Source organism: Fistularia commersonii, chromosome 17, assembly GCF_037954325.1.
Source record: "Fistularia commersonii isolate RoL2024-O1a breed Wild chromosome 17, RoL_Fcom_v1.0, whole genome shotgun sequence".
NCBI classification, from domain to species: Eukaryota; Metazoa; Chordata; class Actinopteri; order Syngnathiformes; family Fistulariidae; genus Fistularia; species Fistularia commersonii.
In genome coordinates this window covers 13,736,177-13,752,585 of record NC_141300.1, presented here as the reverse complement: position 1 = coordinate 13,752,585, position 16,409 = coordinate 13,736,177, and the positions used below count along the sequence as shown (strand labels likewise).

Here is a 16,409-nt window from a genome sequence, read left to right as displayed (position 1 = left end):
TTTGTCTAGCATTATACATTTCTCACAAACCTTTAACACTGTTAACTTCTGATCACATACAGAACAAATTTCCTTATGTCCTGTGCTTCCTCATCCCTGGTTGTTTCATTGACATTCAGTTCTACCTTGCCATGTTTATTTGTACATATGTATATTTGTGTGTACTATTTATGTTCAATAAAAAAATAAACAAACAAACAAATGAATAAAAACCTCCATCTTGCCCTCTGACCTCTGTCCATAAACCTCCTCTCTGGAGCCCGAGTTTGAAGGAATCGACATCCAGATGAGGCGCGGACATCTTACCGTCTCTTACTACCATCGTGTCCGCCCACAAACCTCCTCCCCGGAAGCAGAGTTCGAAGGACCAAGTATGGAGGCCTCGGAGAGCCACAAGCATTTAAACATAACGCTTCTCTCTCCAAGGGTCTTCATCATCATCTGCCTCCATCTAACTTACTGTCCTCCTTCCCTCCATCTATAAATCCCTCAGACCTCCTGCCTGGGAACTCCAACCTCAGTATCCTTCAACCCAGATCTTCTCCATCCCTGACAAAACCATCTCCAGAACATCGCCGATGGACTCATTCCCGGTCCTCTCCCTCCTCTTCACTCCCAAAGAGAGACCTCCAACATCTTCATCTCCGCTGCCTCCAGCTCTGCCTCCTGTTCTTCTCCTCAGTGTCTCCAAACCAGACACCGTGGCTGCAGCTCCCACCCCCGTCTTCTGCAGCTCACCTTTCCTTCCCTTCTTCCTAGACATGGTGTCTGTGCAGGTTCTCCATCCTCCGGGGTCCTGCTCAGATCCTCCTCTTCATCCAGCGAGGACTTTGTGGTAGATCCCTGCTGGAGTTGGCTAGGAGGTCTATGCTGAGAAAGTTTTTGTTTTTTTCTTTTTCTGTAAACGCGAGAAGATCTACCAACTCGCCGCTAGATGGCAGTGTTGCACCGGAAGTCGTCTGCAACTGCCAGCGGTCACATGGAGGCGTTGAAAGCGGGTCAGTGTGTATTTTACAACATGTTGCTTTGTCGCTGAGTTTATGAGAACTTTTAATCTGGGTAATAGTATTATTCATCAGACATAAACAACATGTGTTTGAAATTTTGCCTCCAAACTTAGTCGCGGTCTCCTTATCACGGATTCATGTTGCGCTCAAGATTCCGTTGGTGACAGAAACCTGAAACAAAGCCTGCAAAGATGTGCAGACTGTGCTCCTCTCTCTGTTGACATCCATTTATACACTGCTCTTATTGTACCCACAGCCATTAAAGTGGAACTTTAAAGTGTCTGCAAAGGTTGTATACACACCGAGCAGGGATGTTGACATTGGCGAACTCTAAAATTAGACTTGTTCTCCGCTCTTTTGACCCAGATTGTCCGTCGGGTGAACGTTACATCGTGCATTGATACTTACCATAGTTGCCATAGCCACAGGCTGAGAGCATGGTAATAAAGTAGGCGCCGTCTCTGCTTCCAATAACACAAGTCTCTGCAAAGAGAATAATCCCCTAGCACTTTGGCGGTGGAAGAACCTCACTAACAGGTTAGCCTTTGTCGTCTGGACCGATGTATCACACTTAAATAGTGAGAGGTGTGAGATACTCCCTGATATATCTGCTCCAACTGGATCTCGGAAGTCTTTTTCACACTTCTTACCGAAATAATCATCTCATAATCTCAATCTTGTAATCTTGCCAGCGTTCTAAAATGGGTTATCACTGACTACAGACCGGGATTCTTCAGTGTTCAGAAAGGATGAGGTGCAGAAGATAAATAGCACGGGTTCATATTATATACAGTGATTGTAGACATAGGACATCTATTATTAACTTCTTTTAGAAGTTCAAACTAAACAGCCGAAATAGAAAATAGATATGAATTCATCCATTAATTATCCTTAATCCTGCACTAAAGGTCGGGGGTGTCTGGAGCCTATCCCGGCTATGATCGGACGAGAGGCGGGTTCACCCCGGACCAATCACAGGCCCTCATATGGAGTCATGTGACCGTTCACCCTCTCATCCACAACAACACGGAGCCAAGCGATCATTCACTCCGTCATTCCGACCCGCACCGTGGGGCGGAGGTCCTGAACATCACACCAAGATGGATGACTGACAGGCCTAAATCTGCCTGGAGGTCCAGGTGTTCCTCAGTGACACGTCTCTGCAGCTTCCCCTCCTCTCAGGCCACAACCTGGGACGGATCTTCTCAGGTGAGGTAAAGAAAACACCAAATGTACGACAGCCCGGTCTTTCTTGGAGAGCCCGCCAGGACCCGAAGGTGACGGCGGCGGACAACCTGTTCCCGGAGAAACACGTCCATGTCTTCTTCGTCGTGAGGAGCACTCTTCGGTATGAATTCTAAACAAAGACTTAATGAACTCCAGGCCTTTTGGATGAAGACAAGTGGACCTGACCTTATCTGGTGCCGGTTGGCTGTGGAAAATCCAGCCCAGATGTGAGAGACACATCACGCTGTTCCATATTTGAAAGTGCTGCGAGTCAAACCGAGCCACCGAGACTATTCTCACACATGGAGGAAGAGGTGTATCAGTTACTGGGGAATTAAGGTGCTGGCGAGCGGCGCTGACGCGAATGGGAGTCTGAGAGCGAGGACGCCGAGGACCCTCTCCTGGAGAAGACACCGGGCGGGTGTTCCTGAAGCTTCCTATCGGACGTGCGGCGAGGGAGTAAGCGAAGGAACCTCATCCCGGGGAGGTCTGAGGCCTGGGGTCGCCGGAGCGAAGGCGGCACGGAACCAGGCGAGCGATTCGCTGGAGGAGAGACTGGATTCGCTCCAGTTCGGGGGAAATCAGACACTCATGCACAAAGCAGACACGACCGCCGCAAGAGGCTCCTCTGCCCGGGTTGGATGGAGATGGAGTTGTCTGCCAGGAAGGCCGGGCAGCCGGGACCCACCTATCATCAGATGTTTGCTTGCCTCGGTATGGAAAAGAAAAAAAAAAAAAAAAAAAACAGTGTTTACACGATCCAAGATGGGGAGGGGGGATAAAACACCACTTCCCAGGAGGGCACCCCGAGGAGCAAAGCCCTGTCCATAAATGGGTAAAGCCCAGATGGAGGGCATCACTTGGAACACCGGCAGCTGCTCTGCTGGAGCACATCCCATGGCAGGACCTCACGGCGGCTCCTGCCAAATGATCTGATCTCCTGGGTGGAGATGGTGAAGGTGCGGCGTCTCTCCGGGGCTCCGGCTGCGCTGCTAATGACGGCGCTCTGCGCTCGTAAATCACCCCAGGCTGGCGCTCAGATAGGAGCCTCTCAAGAGTGTAAACATTTCTCTCACACCATCTCCCAGTGTGTGTTTGTATGTGTGTGTGTGTGTGTGTGTGTGTGTGTGTGAGGGACACTTATCCCTGGCTTTCATCCTGCCAACAGTTGACTTCTGTCAAACCAGGTGCATTAGCATCGAGGAGGAGTGCACTGCTTGGATCGCAGGAGGACCTTCTCCTTGCTGGATCCAATTCTGTTCGAGATGTTTTCTAGGGACTTCATTTCTGACCCGAGCATTCCCACCGTTCCCCCGGCTATGGCTTCCTCCGTCCTCCTGGACAGCTGAGAGATCTCTCAGACGGAGGCCCGGAGTTCACGCGGGTTCGGGTTTCATCCCCGTCTGGGGAACAGACACCTGGAGGGGCTTCGGCAAACATCGAACTGGAGGAACGCCTGCATCGGCTGCCGAGCCTTGTGCGTCCTGCTTTGGGTTGATCCTGGAATGATCTCCACCCCTCAGGAGCCTTCTGCCATGTTCATCCCACCTTTAACAGCCACTCTATCTTGGCGGCGTTACAGTCGGCGGCGCTGTTAGCTTAGCACCGCCGCTTCGCCAACTCCTCACTAAGTTTCTTCTCAGCGAGTCAGTAGGACATGAACCCCTCCACCTCCACCTCCACCTCCACCTCCACCTCCACCTCCACGCCCCGTCTGAGGGATAAATGGAACATTCCAGCCTTTCATTACTCAGAAGCCGGACTAAACCGCCGGGCTTAGGGTCAAATTAAATATGTCCGTCCCGATAGCGGCCCTTCGCTCGTGTCTCCTCACGTGTGACCTGTCACATCTGTCACTCACATGTGGAGGTTCTGCTGGGGGACCTGCGACACACACGAGCGTTCTGGTGCCGTTCTTATGACCGCATGGGCTGGGAATCCGTGGCAGTTGGTCTTCATTAGATGATGTGATTCTGGTTCTGACCGGGGGGAACGCGAAGAACGAGACACACGCTTCCTCTGAGGGCTTTCGTGGCAGGTTCTGAGCTCCTCTGGCGGCTCGGGCCCGCGTCAGGTGCTCCTTCCCTCTGATCCCGGTCCACTATCTCACAGCCATCGGCGGCCCAAAGGACGTCCTCCCGTCCCTCGGCCGCTTCTGGACCCGCTCCCGCCTCACGTGTCTGGGTCTCCGTTCCTCTCCCACGGAGGAGCTCCATCCCTCCTCCCCTCCCTCTTCCCCCGCCGACGCCGTCCCTCTCAGACCGAGGTGGGTCTATTTCACGCTCGCTCCCTCCTCTCGCCTCACTCTTCACTCGCGAGACGCGATGAGGTTCACAGCCGTGCTCGCGTGCCGGACGCTCCTGGTCGTCGCCGGCCTCTTCTGGACCGCGGCCGAAGACGTCTTCCCGAGGGACAGGGGCCGGGGGCCCTGCGCCGCCACCCTGACCCCACAGGGGCCGTGCACGGCCCGGGACCGCAGCACGTGTCCCTACTCCTTCAGCCTGCCGCCGCTCACCGTGCATCTGCCGGAGCAGCTCAGGCAGCTGCAGAAGATCATTGAGGACGTGCAGAGGCTGAAGGACAGCGTGGACCACCTGAGGAGGACCTGCACGGGCTGCACAGGTACTCAAAGTGGGAGCGAGTGTGCGAAGGGAAGGGAAGACGAAGAAGACTCTGTCGGCCGGGAGACGGACGGAGGTAAAGGCGTGGAGAAGAAGACCGGGGGAGCTGGTGATTGTGGACCGGCAGGGACGACTTTGGAGGACAGAGGGAGGAGAACGTGGGAGGAAGACGGAGCGAGGGAAGGAAAGGAGAAGCCGAGTCCGGGGGGAGAAGGCGCAGACCCGAGAACAATCGTCACGGGAAGGAATAATATGGAAGCAGACAGAGACAGGAAAGGAGACGCGGAGGAGGATTCAAAGGGACGTGAGGAGGAAGAGCGGGATGACGAGGAGACGAAGAAGAAGAGCACGTCTGAAGCGAGCGGCGGGGAAAACACTGAAGACGGCGGCCGGCACATGTGGCAGGACGGAGAGGGAACGGAAACCGGCAGAGAAATCCACGGTGAGGAGGACACGGGACCTGATGGAGACAAGATGTCCGAGGACTCCGGCTGGCCGACAAACAAGGAGCCGGGACGGCGAGGGAAAGGGAGGGAGGAGGACCAGGAGGAGGAGGAGGCGGAGGAGGACAGGGGAACAAAAGGCCAGAAGAATCGTGAAGGTGCTGGGGTCGAGGAACGGGGGAAAGGGGTCCAGAGAGACAGAGACGGAGAAGGAACGTCCAGAGGAGCAGCAGAGGAGAACCTTATCCCGACAACTCCATCCGCCAAGACCCGGGCCGAAGGTCCCGTCTCCGCAGACTCTCCTCCGCCCCTTTCCACTTCGGATCCCATCACAGGTGGAGATCAGAGAGTGACACTGTCTGCCGGACCCGGACGAGGACCAGCACCAGGCAGGGATATCACCGGGACTTTCACAAGCTCTGAGCTCCAGATGGAAAAACCGGGACGGAGCCGCCGGCCCGGAGGCCCTGGACCAGAAGAACCAGGCACCTCAGGTGGTGCTCATTCTCAAGGTGTCCACTCGGCAACTTCGGCCACGACCGAGGCTCCGGAGAACTTCTACGCAACCGTCCCCTCCGAGGATCCAGACCCGAGCCGGTGGATCTCCGGGAAGAACGCCAGCTCCCGGACCAAGCCTGGGGTAGAACCCCTCCCGAGCAGAGGAGCAAAGGAAGGCGACAAACCGGAGGAGACCACGCACGATGGTGAGCTGGACAAGGACTTGAAGCTTCCAAAGAAGAGACAGGAGGCAGGAAAAGACCAACCCCCTCAGATGAAACCTCAGGTCAACCAGAAGCCCAGACCTCACAAAGATGCTGGAGAAGCCGCCCGTCCAAAACACCGTCACGATGATCTGCATCATAATTCCTCTGCTCGTCAAAGTCCAACAAAACCGACACCCAAACATCACGCTCACCGAACACCCGATCCAAACCGAAGTTCTCGGCCCGTACAGAACCCGGGGTCCAACCCGGGTGCGGTCAAGGTCAAAGCAACCGGCGTGAAGAAAGAAGGGAAGACCAACCAGAAGTCCAAGCAGGGCAAGGAACCTGTCAGAACTGGCCAAAGACCCAAAGACCCGAAGAAGAGACCCGAGAAGAAGACGGAAACGGACGGCAAAACCGAGTCCGATCAAAGCTTTGGATCCAAACAACATCTCGCGCCGATTCGAGAGCCTCCATCTGAGAAAGATCAAGCCGTCGATGGCTCGCGGAGACCTGAGCGGGAGCCAGAAGCTGAACTCACGGAGCCAGTCCGTCGCGGCTCTTCACCTGGACCCGACGTCCTCCGGCACTCCACACCTGGAAGGTCACCAACACCCGACGTGGATCACAAGACAAAGTCCGCCCAGACGCCCACGAGGATTAACCTAGAGTCCGAGTCCGAGCGGCTGCCCAAACCAAAGCAGAAACATCTAAAGCCCGAAGCAGACGGGGAGCCTGACCGCCCGGACCCCGGCCCTGGACCAGACCCCACATCTGTGTCCCATCACGTCCCTGGAGCGGAAACCAGAGGAACGCTTCAACAACAGCCTCACCTCAGACGGACGCCCGGGCCAGGAGAAACACCTGCTGAAGGACCTCAAGCAGAAGAGCGTCCGGAGCCAACTCCAGAGGCCAATCGGCGTTCACAGCCCGGTCCCATCGGCAGCACCACCTCAGGCGGCATCCAAAACACTCATTCACATGTTCCATCCACGCCTCGGCCTGCGGCTGCCGGGCTGACTCATCCGCCGCAGGACACGGAGGTCGGCCCCAGCAGGACGGGCTCTGAAGGCCCTAAGATGTTTAATGGCGTGGAAGCCGGAGCTGTCGGTCAGCGTCACGCTCCCCCAGAAGGCTCCACAACCAGCCCGAGCAGCAGGACCGGGTCTGATCTGAAGCCGCAAGCAGCTGGTCGGTCGACCGAGAGCCCAACGACAACAAGACCAGGAGATCTCAGCCGTGACGCCTCGGAGGGGGTCCTCCCTCGCTCCGGTCCAGGCTCGGCGGACCCAGATCCGGCCCGTGGCGGCGACCTCCGTGCCAGGGTCGTTGGCCCGGGCGGAGGAGCGGCACCGGTCCCGGCCCCGACGACCCGAGCGGAGACGTCCCGCCTCGGGTCGACCGGCTCCGGCCCGGAGGCCCCAGCCGTCGAATCCACCACACCCAGCGCGCGAGAGCTTCGTGTGAAGATCAACCAAGTCCCCGCCTTCATCAACATCAGCCCCAGTCCCGACGGGGGACCTCCAGAGGAGCTCCCAGGGGACCGGCAGGGAGGACGCAGGTCCCACCACAAACCCCAATCTGAACGTAAGACATTTGTCACTGATCTTCTCTGCAGGCCCTGGCAGAGCCTACAGTCTAAAGCAACAGTGATATGACATCCAGATAATAGTCAAACACAAAGGGGTAGGAAATTAGACCTTTAAACAGAAACTGATTGTTTCTGAGGAGATCTGAAGTGCAGCATGGCCAGATCAAAAAATGGTTTTAGAATTAAAATAGAAACATCAGGCCAGGATGAAGTGGTTAGTCGTTCCTCCCCATAGCCAGAAGGTCCCTGGTTGGATTCCCACAGGGAGCCTTTCTGTGTGGAGGCTCCATGTTCTCCCCGTGTCTGTGTGGGGTTCCTCAGGGTTCTCCAGGTTCCTCCCACAGTCTTAACACGTGCAGGAGGTTCTTTTGGAGGCCCTACATTGTCCAGATGTGTGGATGGATGGAAGGAAGAATGGTTGGATGTCTCTTCATGGGACGGGGTCCAGCACTCCCCGCTGCCCCGAGTGCAGGATCGACGCTGAAGATAACGAACCAACAGAAATGAAAGCTGTTTCAAATCACATTTCTTTCTCTGAGATGTTAATTGAGATGATCTCAACTCTAATGCCCGTCTCCTGTTTGTTTAATGGCTAGAGGAGAGGAGGTAACTTAGTCAGTGATTCAAAGCACAGATACATCAGAGGTGACCTCATGTGACCCGAGGGGGGCCGATGCATCCACCTGGAGGTCCGTGGTGTTTTTTACGATGGTGGAATGGTGGTCCTGATCCGACCTCTGCTGCCCTTTGAGCCCCGTCAAACACATTTGAAGGTTGAGCGGGGTCGGGCCGCTCGGCGCGGACTTTGTGTGAATGGATCTTAATTCTCTGTGGTTTCTGCCCGGTCCTTCTCCATCCAGCACCCGGAGACTGCTCGGACCTCCTGCTGCGAGGGCGGACAGAGAGCGGGGTCTACCTGCTGACCCCGGACCTCCGCGGCAGGAGCTTCCCGGCCTTCTGTGAGATGCGGCGTGCCGGCGGAGGATGGACGGTCATACAGCGCAGGCGGGACGGCAGCGTCAGCTTCAACCGCACTTGGGCCGAGTACCGGCTGGGCTTCGGGGAGCCAGGCGGGGGTGAGTTCTGGCTGGGCAACGGAGCGATCCATCTGCTGACCCGAGACCGGGACATGGCGCTGCGGGTGGAGCTGGAGGACTTCGACGGGGCGACGGGGTACGCCGAGTACGATCGCTTCCGGGTGGCGAGCGAGAGGCTGCGGTTCAGGTTGACGGTCGGGGGTTACTCGGGCACCGCGGGGGACGCGCTCCGTTTCAGCCAAAGCTACGATCACAACGACCGGGCGTTCACCACTCCGGACAGGGACCACGACCGCTACCCCTCGGGCAACTGCGGGGCCTACTACAGCTCCGGGTGGTGGTTCGACGCCTGCATGGCCGCAAACCTGAACGGGAGATACTACGAAGGAAACTACAAGGGGGTCCGCGACGGTATTTACTGGGGGACATGGCACGGCATCGCGGAGGAGTTCTACCCCACGAACGAGAGGCGGGCTTTCAAAGCGGTGCGGATGATGATCCGGCCGAGAGGCTTCGCGCCGTGAGCGGGAGCCAGCTGCGGACGCATCTGGACTTGTTTAGAAAGAAAACATTAAAAAGCATCTGCTCACCATCGTAAACATTCAAAACAGCGAAACAGTATTCAGTTACTCTCCCAAGCTTCCTCACACTCTCTGAGCACTGCTGCCGCCCTGCTGCCGCCTTGTGGTACTGCACCATTCTGCAGCACAACCATGTAAACGGAGATGCTACACTAATCCAGGATGTACATAGTGGTTATTCTCAACATATCATGTCATTAAACACATGTCCATATTGAGTGGATTCAATTAATTTTAATAGTTGGAAGATTTTCTTTTAAGAAAGAGTTAGTTGTTGCAGACCTGGGAGATGACTGTTGGATTTGCTGCGAAATAGAAAAAAGAAGTGCTTTTAAAAGAATTACATTTTTACACCAAATGATTTGAGTGTCTTTAAGTTTGACATAAAATATGAATTTCAAGAACTTCCTGTTGTGGTTTCTGTATTTTTAAATATTTGGGCCGATTCAAACCTTTACCGCTCCCTGCACAGGAAATACGTCAGCCCCATATTGACTTCTGATTGGACAATACGTTAAAGGGGCGGGTGTAATTTTTACATAACGTGTTACATCTGGTTCTATTCAAATTAGACAACGAGGTCCATCAAGCTCCGGTAGTTGTTGCTTCATCAAGCTTCCGTTTGAGCTTCAAAATAAACGGTAAGGCGAAGCAGTGTCGTGCCTGCGTGTGCGTGTGAGACGTTTAGTTTGAGGCGTGAACATGTGAACTTCAAAACTGTAAATTCCTCAGGAAAACTCCACCAAGATATTCGGGTTTTCGATTGAAAAATTGTAACATGGTCTATCAGGACAGCTAATTTTAATGTTCCATTTGAATACGCAATAAAATAAATACACGATAACTTAAAGAATTGTCCTTTTGAAACGAGCAGTCATTTTAAATGCGCAGGTTTCGTTTTTTTTTTTTGAAAAGTTTTATTTTGAAATCCCGGAACCGGAAGTGGAGTTTGGCTCTTGTCTAAGACAAAATGGCGGCGACGCCGTGTGTTTCCTGCTGAGCGGATGCCCACTTTCCCGTGAAGGATCAGGTCCTGTTCCCCGGAGGAAACCTGCCGTCATGTTCCGCGTCCCGGCGGCCCGGCTGGGTTGTCCCGTCCTGGGCCGTGTCCTCCACTCCCGGCCCTCGGCATCCAGCCCCGGGACGACCGCGACCCGCCGGCGCCTCAGCACCCCGCCGCCGCCGCCGCCGCCGCCCGGGGAGCTGCTCCTGGAGGTCAGCCCCTTCGGCGCGGTGCGGGCGCGGCTCGGCTGCAGCATCTTCGTCCGGCCGCTCGACCCGCACGCCTTCCCGGAGGCCGACCGCGCCTCCATCGCCGTGAACCGGTCCGGCGCCGGCGCGGAAGTCCTGCCGGAGGAGCTGCACGTCCGGTACGACGCCCTCAGCAAGGAGCTCCGCATCTCCGCCGAGCATCTGGACGCCGGTGCGTCGCTCCACCTGGCGGCGCCCATCAAGACCAGTGAGTATCTCCTGCAGACCGGCCGAAGGACCCGCTCCTCACGGAGGTGTCTGAGCGCTGCTCTCCTTGCAGACCTCTTCATCACTACCCTCGGAGAAGGTCAGGTCCAGGTGAGGAACATGGAGTGTGACACCTGCACCGTGCACACGCAGAGAGGGGACTGCTTGCTGCGCTCCATCAAGGTTAGTGACATAGGTGTGTGTGTGTGTGTGTGTGTGTGTGTGTGTGTGTGTGTGTGTGTGTGTGTGTGTGTGTGTGTGTGTGTGTTTGGTTCCTCTAGGTCAGGGGTCGGCAACCTTTAACACCAAAAGAGCCATTATGACCCGGTTTCCACGGAAAAGAAAACACTGGGAGCCGGAGTTACTTTTTGATGTCTAAAATATATTGCTGGGTACACCGGCTTCCGCGAGTGTGACGTATATTTTTAGCGTCGGAAAATAAAAATAAAAATTTTATTTTAATATTTCAAGATCACAACAATTATCCAATTTAGAACTAAAATTAACCTGGAGCTGCGGGTTGCTGACCCCTGCTCTAGGTCAGTGGTCCCCAAACTACAGCCCGCCTCCACATTTTGCTCGGACCCCAAACAATACCAGAGATGCATCATGATTCCATAATCATAATGCAAATAATAATGCAAACATAATCAATCTTCTTCTTCTTTCGGCTTTTCCCGTCAGGGGTCGCCACAGTGAATCAACTTTCTCCATCTAACTCTATTCTCTGTATCCTCCTCTCTCAAACTAACTACCTTCATATCCTCTCTCACTACGTCCATAAATCTTCTCTTTGGTCTTCCTCGAGACCTCTTGCCTGGCAGCTCCAATTCCAGCGTCCGTCTGCCAATATATTCACTATCCCTCCTCTGTACATGACTGAACCATCTCAGCCTGGCTTCTCTGACCTTCTCTCCAAAACATCAAACATGTGCTGTATCTCTGATGGACTCATTCCTGATCCTATCCATCCTGGTCACTCCCAAAGAGGACCTCAACATACAAATATAATATATATAAAATGAAATCTACTGGGATAAAACCCATTCTACAACCATACTGGCTGTGAAATATGTTGTGTTGGTATCAGTTTGGTTTCATAGCCTGCTTGCTTTCTGGTTTTCACATTGAATTTGATATGAGAGAGCTGCAAACAGTTGTGTCTCTAAGAAAGTTGATGTTCCTTGTTCTTTTTTTCTGTGGAAAAACTTGAAAAGAGTCATTTGGTAATTATTTCATTTATTTCATCAGTGTTATTATTTATTTAATTATTTATTTGTTTATTTGTTTATTTTCCCTGTCAAGATACCAGAAAGGGTTAATTTTTGGTTACATGTGGCTTTCTCGAAAACAATAAATGTTTACATTTAGACACCTGCGATCATCACAATTTTTGTTACAAACTGGCCCGGTCCCCCATCAGAGAAGGGAACAGTTATGTGGCCCTCGCAGGAAAAAGTTTGGGGACCCCTGCTCTAGGTTCTCCATTTTCTTCCCAGAAACCAAACCCAGCATTGAGCTGGTTGCGCGTCCCAACGCGTCCCGGTGATTGACAAACGAGCCCCGTCTCTTTGGGGCAGAACGCTGCCCACATTGAGCAGGAATCTGCCCAAAGCTCCTGCACTGCTTGAAATAAGATAGACATCAGTGAGTGTGCAAACAGTTATCATAGAAAGAACATGCAAATAAGACATAGAAATACAAATGAACATTAAATACAGTAGAATACAAAGTATAAAGGAAGGCCATGTGCAGGGAATTAAGGTGTGCACTAAGGAGTCAGGAGTCCTGGAGGATGGAGAAATATGAACAATGCAAAGATGAGAGTGGTAGGTAGAGGTGGAGGGAGTGGAGTCGTGCAAAATGTATTTTGGTGATGCCTGTAAGCAGCATCACCGCTGCGTTCAAAGACGTGTGTCGGAGGTTTGTAGCGGCGTTGTGCCGCCGGAGGCAGATGGCGTGAAGCACCTGTGATAGTGTTCCTTCTTGCATTGTGGATGCAGCGCCAGTGCACCAGAGTGCTTGAGCGTAAGGTTTCTGTAGATCATTTTAAAGGCCTCGCGGCATCCGTTTGACGGCCGTCTCACTCGCTCTTTCATTGACAACATCCCACGGAGGCGTCACTGGTCATGACTTGTTGTCAGATGTTCACCAGCTCTCATTTGACAAACTGGATGACGTGCTCTTCCCGCAAAAACTCACACACACTGTGTTTTTTTTTTGTTCTTTTTTTAATCCTAGGGCCACCAGATCACTGTGCAGTCCCACGGAGGAGATGTCACAGGTGTGGGCACCATCCATGGCAACGTGGACATCAGCACAAGTGGAGATGGTGTAGGGAATGAGTGCGTGTGTGTGTGTGTGTGTGTGTGCGTTAGAGACAACAGCCAGTAGAGGGCGGTATGAGCTAAAGCACGGGAGCCAGCAGCGTCTTCAGAGTCAACGTGAAAGAATTTTGTGTGTGTGTATGTGTGTGTTTGTTCACAGGCAGTGGACGTCAAGAAGCTGCAGGGCACCACCATGAAGGTCTCCACTGAGCGCGGAGCCCTGAAGGTGCGAGCCATCTACGCCGAGTCCAGCTGCGTCTCCTCCGTCTCCGGTAGCGTGGAGCTGGGCCTCGTTCACGGTGAGCCGACTGCAGGGAATCTGGGTTTTGGCCAAAGCTGTTCGCATTTTTTTTTTTTGACGTCCGCAAATGGCGTGAACGTTTGTGAGTCGGCGTCCTGGTCCGGGGCTCTCCATCACGTCATCTTGGGAAGCCCAGAAACAAGCCCCTCTGCGGGAACGCTGCAGGAAACCTGCTGTTAATCTGGGCAAGCAGATCCGCTCCACCTGGTCTTCTGGACCAACACGTGGACCCCCCCGTAGCCTCGGGCAGCTTCAGAGCGGTTTGTTTGTTTGTTTTGGAGGGCGGCCAGGAAGTCCGTCGAGCCGGAGGTAGCCCGGAGGACCGACGTCTCATGGTCTGCAGTTGGAAGTAGTAAAGGGGTGCGTCACCCTCAGTGAATGTAAAGCTCCTCCTCGGAGTTCCCACATGGAAACCATTATCTTGTTTACTTTGGCCGTGACGGCATTTCTGTGAATATATCTCAACGCTTTCCCCGACAGCCGTCGTGTCGTCCTTAAATGAAGATGCCAGCCGGGGCGCTTCGCGACCTTCTGACACAATCGTAATAATTTGCCTTGAAAGTCCGTGCCGTCCCCCGCTAAGTTGAAAACGCTACAACGACACCGTCAATGCCGGGGGAGCAACGGTTAGCGCATTAGCCTCACGGCAAGAAGGTCACTGGTTGGATTCCCATCGTGGAGTCTCCATGATCTCCTCGTGTCTACACGGGGTTCCTCCCACAGTCCAAACACATGCAGGAGCTCCATTGGAGACCCTACTTTGTCCAGACATGTGAATGGCTGCGTCCCTGTGACCAGTCCTGGGTGAGCCCTGGCTCTCGCCCAATCACAGCAGAGCCGGGCTCCGTCCCCTGCGGCCCCGGCTGCAGGATTAGCGGCGTAGAGAACGAACGAGTGAGTGAATATCTGCCGTTTCTTGTTAATACTTGCCAGTTGTGCTTCGGAGCCGGGGCAGGGCTTCGCTCGCCCCATACCTGACCTTAGCTGGAACTCCACACCAGCGATCTATCAAACCATAAGAATGTCATTCTTTTGTCTCCTTGCTTGATATGTGATCTCGGAGGCCTCTGTTGCCGTGGGCCTGCAGTTTTGTGGGTTTCGGGATGGGTCTGACGCCGGGTTCACACCTCAAGATTTTTGCCGTCGCAGACTCGAAACTTGCAGACGTAAGGAAGTCTTAAGAGTCGTAGCTCAGCCGTAGCTCAACCTTCTCCCAGGCTTAGGACCGCAGTACCTTGATGGTATCATCGCAGGTCTAAGCATCAGACTGAATCCACAACCAGTCGATGAGCTCCGATTAAACAAGACATAGTAAACCTGGCGGGCAAACCATCCCCAGAGCGCTGTTGGAGGCAGAGGCGGGTTTTGTCGGCAGTCTGGATGAACGGGGACGGCGAGGGACGGCCAGAGAGAGGAGGGATGGAGGAACTGAGGGCAGAACGGCCCGGCTTGGACCATGTCTACTCTCCAACGGATCACGGATCTCCAACGGATTATTGACGTTGGAGCTTCTTTCATCTCGTTTTTATTTTTCCTTCATTTTATATATGTCTAGGTTTCCTCTAGGTTGCCATGCTACCCCTTGTGTCCTCCAATTGCCCCCCAGGGACAAATAAAGTTGCTCTGATTCTGATTACTGGACCGAAAGACCGGCAGCTCTGTAAATACCCAGTGAAAACATTGCTGAAAGAATGTGGTTGTAGTTTTCCACCAGTCTTTTCAAACCCACAGCCTCCGAACACATCTGGCATCACGCTGAGAGGAGAACGTGATGTTCAGGATCCACACCAGTCAGATTATATTAGTTTTGTTCTAAATAAAGAGGCAGAAATAAGTCTTTATCAACATTTCTGAACATCATTTTTATTCTTACTGGATTTATCATGGTTTGGAAGGTTTAGCAGGATGGCTGTCCTGATTTTTTTTTTTTTTTTTTTTTGGGGGGGGATAAATGTTCAGACTCTTAACAGATGACACCCTAGTGTATTTGTCTAAAACAATCTTGACTTGTGCTCTTCTCGGTCGGAAGGCAGTGCCACGGTGGAGAACGTGTCTGGGGACACGCTCGTAGGTAAGCTTCCTCGTACTCTGACGCAACCCTGAGATGTAGAAGGAAGGCGTCTGAGAGACGCGTGTCTCCTTGCAGATGGTTCCAACAGTCTCCTGAAGGTCTCCTCTCAATCGGGAAGCGTCGACGTGTACGTAGGAGATGACGGCAGCGCCGAGCTGCAGAGCGGCGATGGTAAGATCACATTAGCGTGTTTTTGTCATCGCCACGACTTGTTTGTAATGCAGCTCTGGGATCCAGGCGCGGTTCTGGTGCGTGTCCCGTCCACACTGAGAGCAGGAGTGGAGCTCCGCGGAGCTTCTGTGGACGTCAGCCCCGAGGTCCGTCTGCACGCAGCGGAGAAAAACACCAGCCAAAGTCAAACCACTGTCACTGGTAAGTCGTCGCTTTTCATCGCGTCACTTTGGTTACAACAACGGAACGTGGAAACTCAGACCGCCGTTTGTGCTTTTCCCCCGCGCGGCTCCTGTCCGCCTCCTAGGACGTCTGAACGCCGAAGGTCCGGTGGACCGCTGGGTCCGTGCTTTTTCGGGTGGAGGCTCCGTCAGACTGAAGACGCAGAGCTGGTTTGAGTCCCTGAAGCTGGGAGCCTGACTCGCAGGGAAACACACCGTCACTACAACGGAGCTTCACACACACACACACACGCGCTTATCACTGGAGCTCCTCCAGACTGAATGTTCCTATTGGCTCTCAGCCTCGACCTCACCTCCATGGAGGAAATCTGAATCCTCGGGGACACTGCATCAATCCAGTGTGAAAGTAATTAAATGCATGTACATAATGAAAGTCAGTGTAATAAATTAAACGTATGAATTACCTTATTAGTATTCTGACTGTGCTCCTCCCTGAAGGGATGGTTACTCCAGGATATGATGATGTCTAATAAGAAAATCCTTGGAACTCAGTGCACGGTTTTAAAGGTGCGTTCAAGCTCGGTCGCTCTTTGCCATAAATAGGACTGACGGTCTTTTCCCCCCAATATACCTAACATACCTAATGTGCAGAGCAACATCTCACTGTATGTAAGTAGACTTGGTCCAA

The 16,409-nt window shown here is 53.4% G+C and overlaps 2 protein-coding genes across 3 annotated transcripts; both read left to right on the top strand.

Moving 5' to 3' along the window:
• Nucleotides 1–4,407: 4,407 nt before the first annotated feature.
• On the top strand, nt 4,408–9,699 carry LOC147225263 (uncharacterized). Its single transcript, XM_086163690.1, has 2 exons — nt 4,408–7,589; nt 8,454–9,699. The coding sequence occupies exons 1-2, from the start codon at nt 4,559–4,561 to the stop codon at nt 9,152–9,154; spliced, it is 3,732 nt and encodes a 1,243-aa protein (XP_086019816.1). The 5' UTR covers nt 4,408–4,558; the 3' UTR covers nt 9,155–9,699.
• Nucleotides 9,700–10,160: 461 nt separating this feature from the next.
• Nucleotides 10,161–16,184, top strand: fam185a (family with sequence similarity 185 member A). 2 transcript variants are annotated; one of them, XM_086163269.1, is made up of 8 exons: nt 10,161–10,670; nt 10,743–10,852; nt 12,911–13,003; nt 13,157–13,295; nt 15,327–15,368; nt 15,444–15,539; nt 15,606–15,740; nt 15,847–16,184. In XM_086163269.1, the coding sequence occupies exons 1-8, from the start codon at nt 10,271–10,273 to the stop codon at nt 15,957–15,959; spliced, it is 1,128 nt and encodes a 375-aa protein (XP_086019395.1). In that variant the 5' UTR covers nt 10,161–10,270; the 3' UTR covers nt 15,960–16,184. The 2 variants fall into 2 exon arrangements, with proteins under 2 accessions (XP_086019395.1, XP_086019396.1); XM_086163270.1 differs by lacking the exons at nt 15,327–15,368; nt 15,444–15,539 and having other exon boundaries at nt 15,593–15,740.
• Nucleotides 16,185–16,409: the final 225 nt, after the last annotated feature.

What these genes read in the sequence shown, in the direction of transcription:
- fam185a (XM_086163269.1), top strand. Translation starts at nt 10,271, where the DNA reads ATGTTCCGCGTCCCGGCGGCCCGGCTGGGTTGTCCCGTCCTGGGCCGT. An exon ending in GGCGGCGCCCATCAAGACCA is followed by an intron (nt 10,671 to 10,742) that starts GTGAGTATCTCC and finishes CTCTCCTTGCAG; the next exon opens with ACCTCTTCATCACTACCCTC. An exon ending in TCAGCACAAGTGGAGATGGT is followed by an intron (nt 13,004 to 13,156) that starts GTAGGGAATGAG and finishes GTTTGTTCACAG; the next exon opens with GCAGTGGACGTCAAGAAGCT.
- LOC147225263 (XM_086163690.1), top strand. Translation starts at nt 4,559, where the DNA reads ATGAGGTTCACAGCCGTGCTCGCGTGCCGGACGCTCCTGGTCGTCGCC. An exon ending in CCACAAACCCCAATCTGAAC is followed by an intron (nt 7,590 to 8,453) that starts GTAAGACATTTG and finishes TTCTCCATCCAG; the next exon opens with CACCCGGAGACTGCTCGGAC.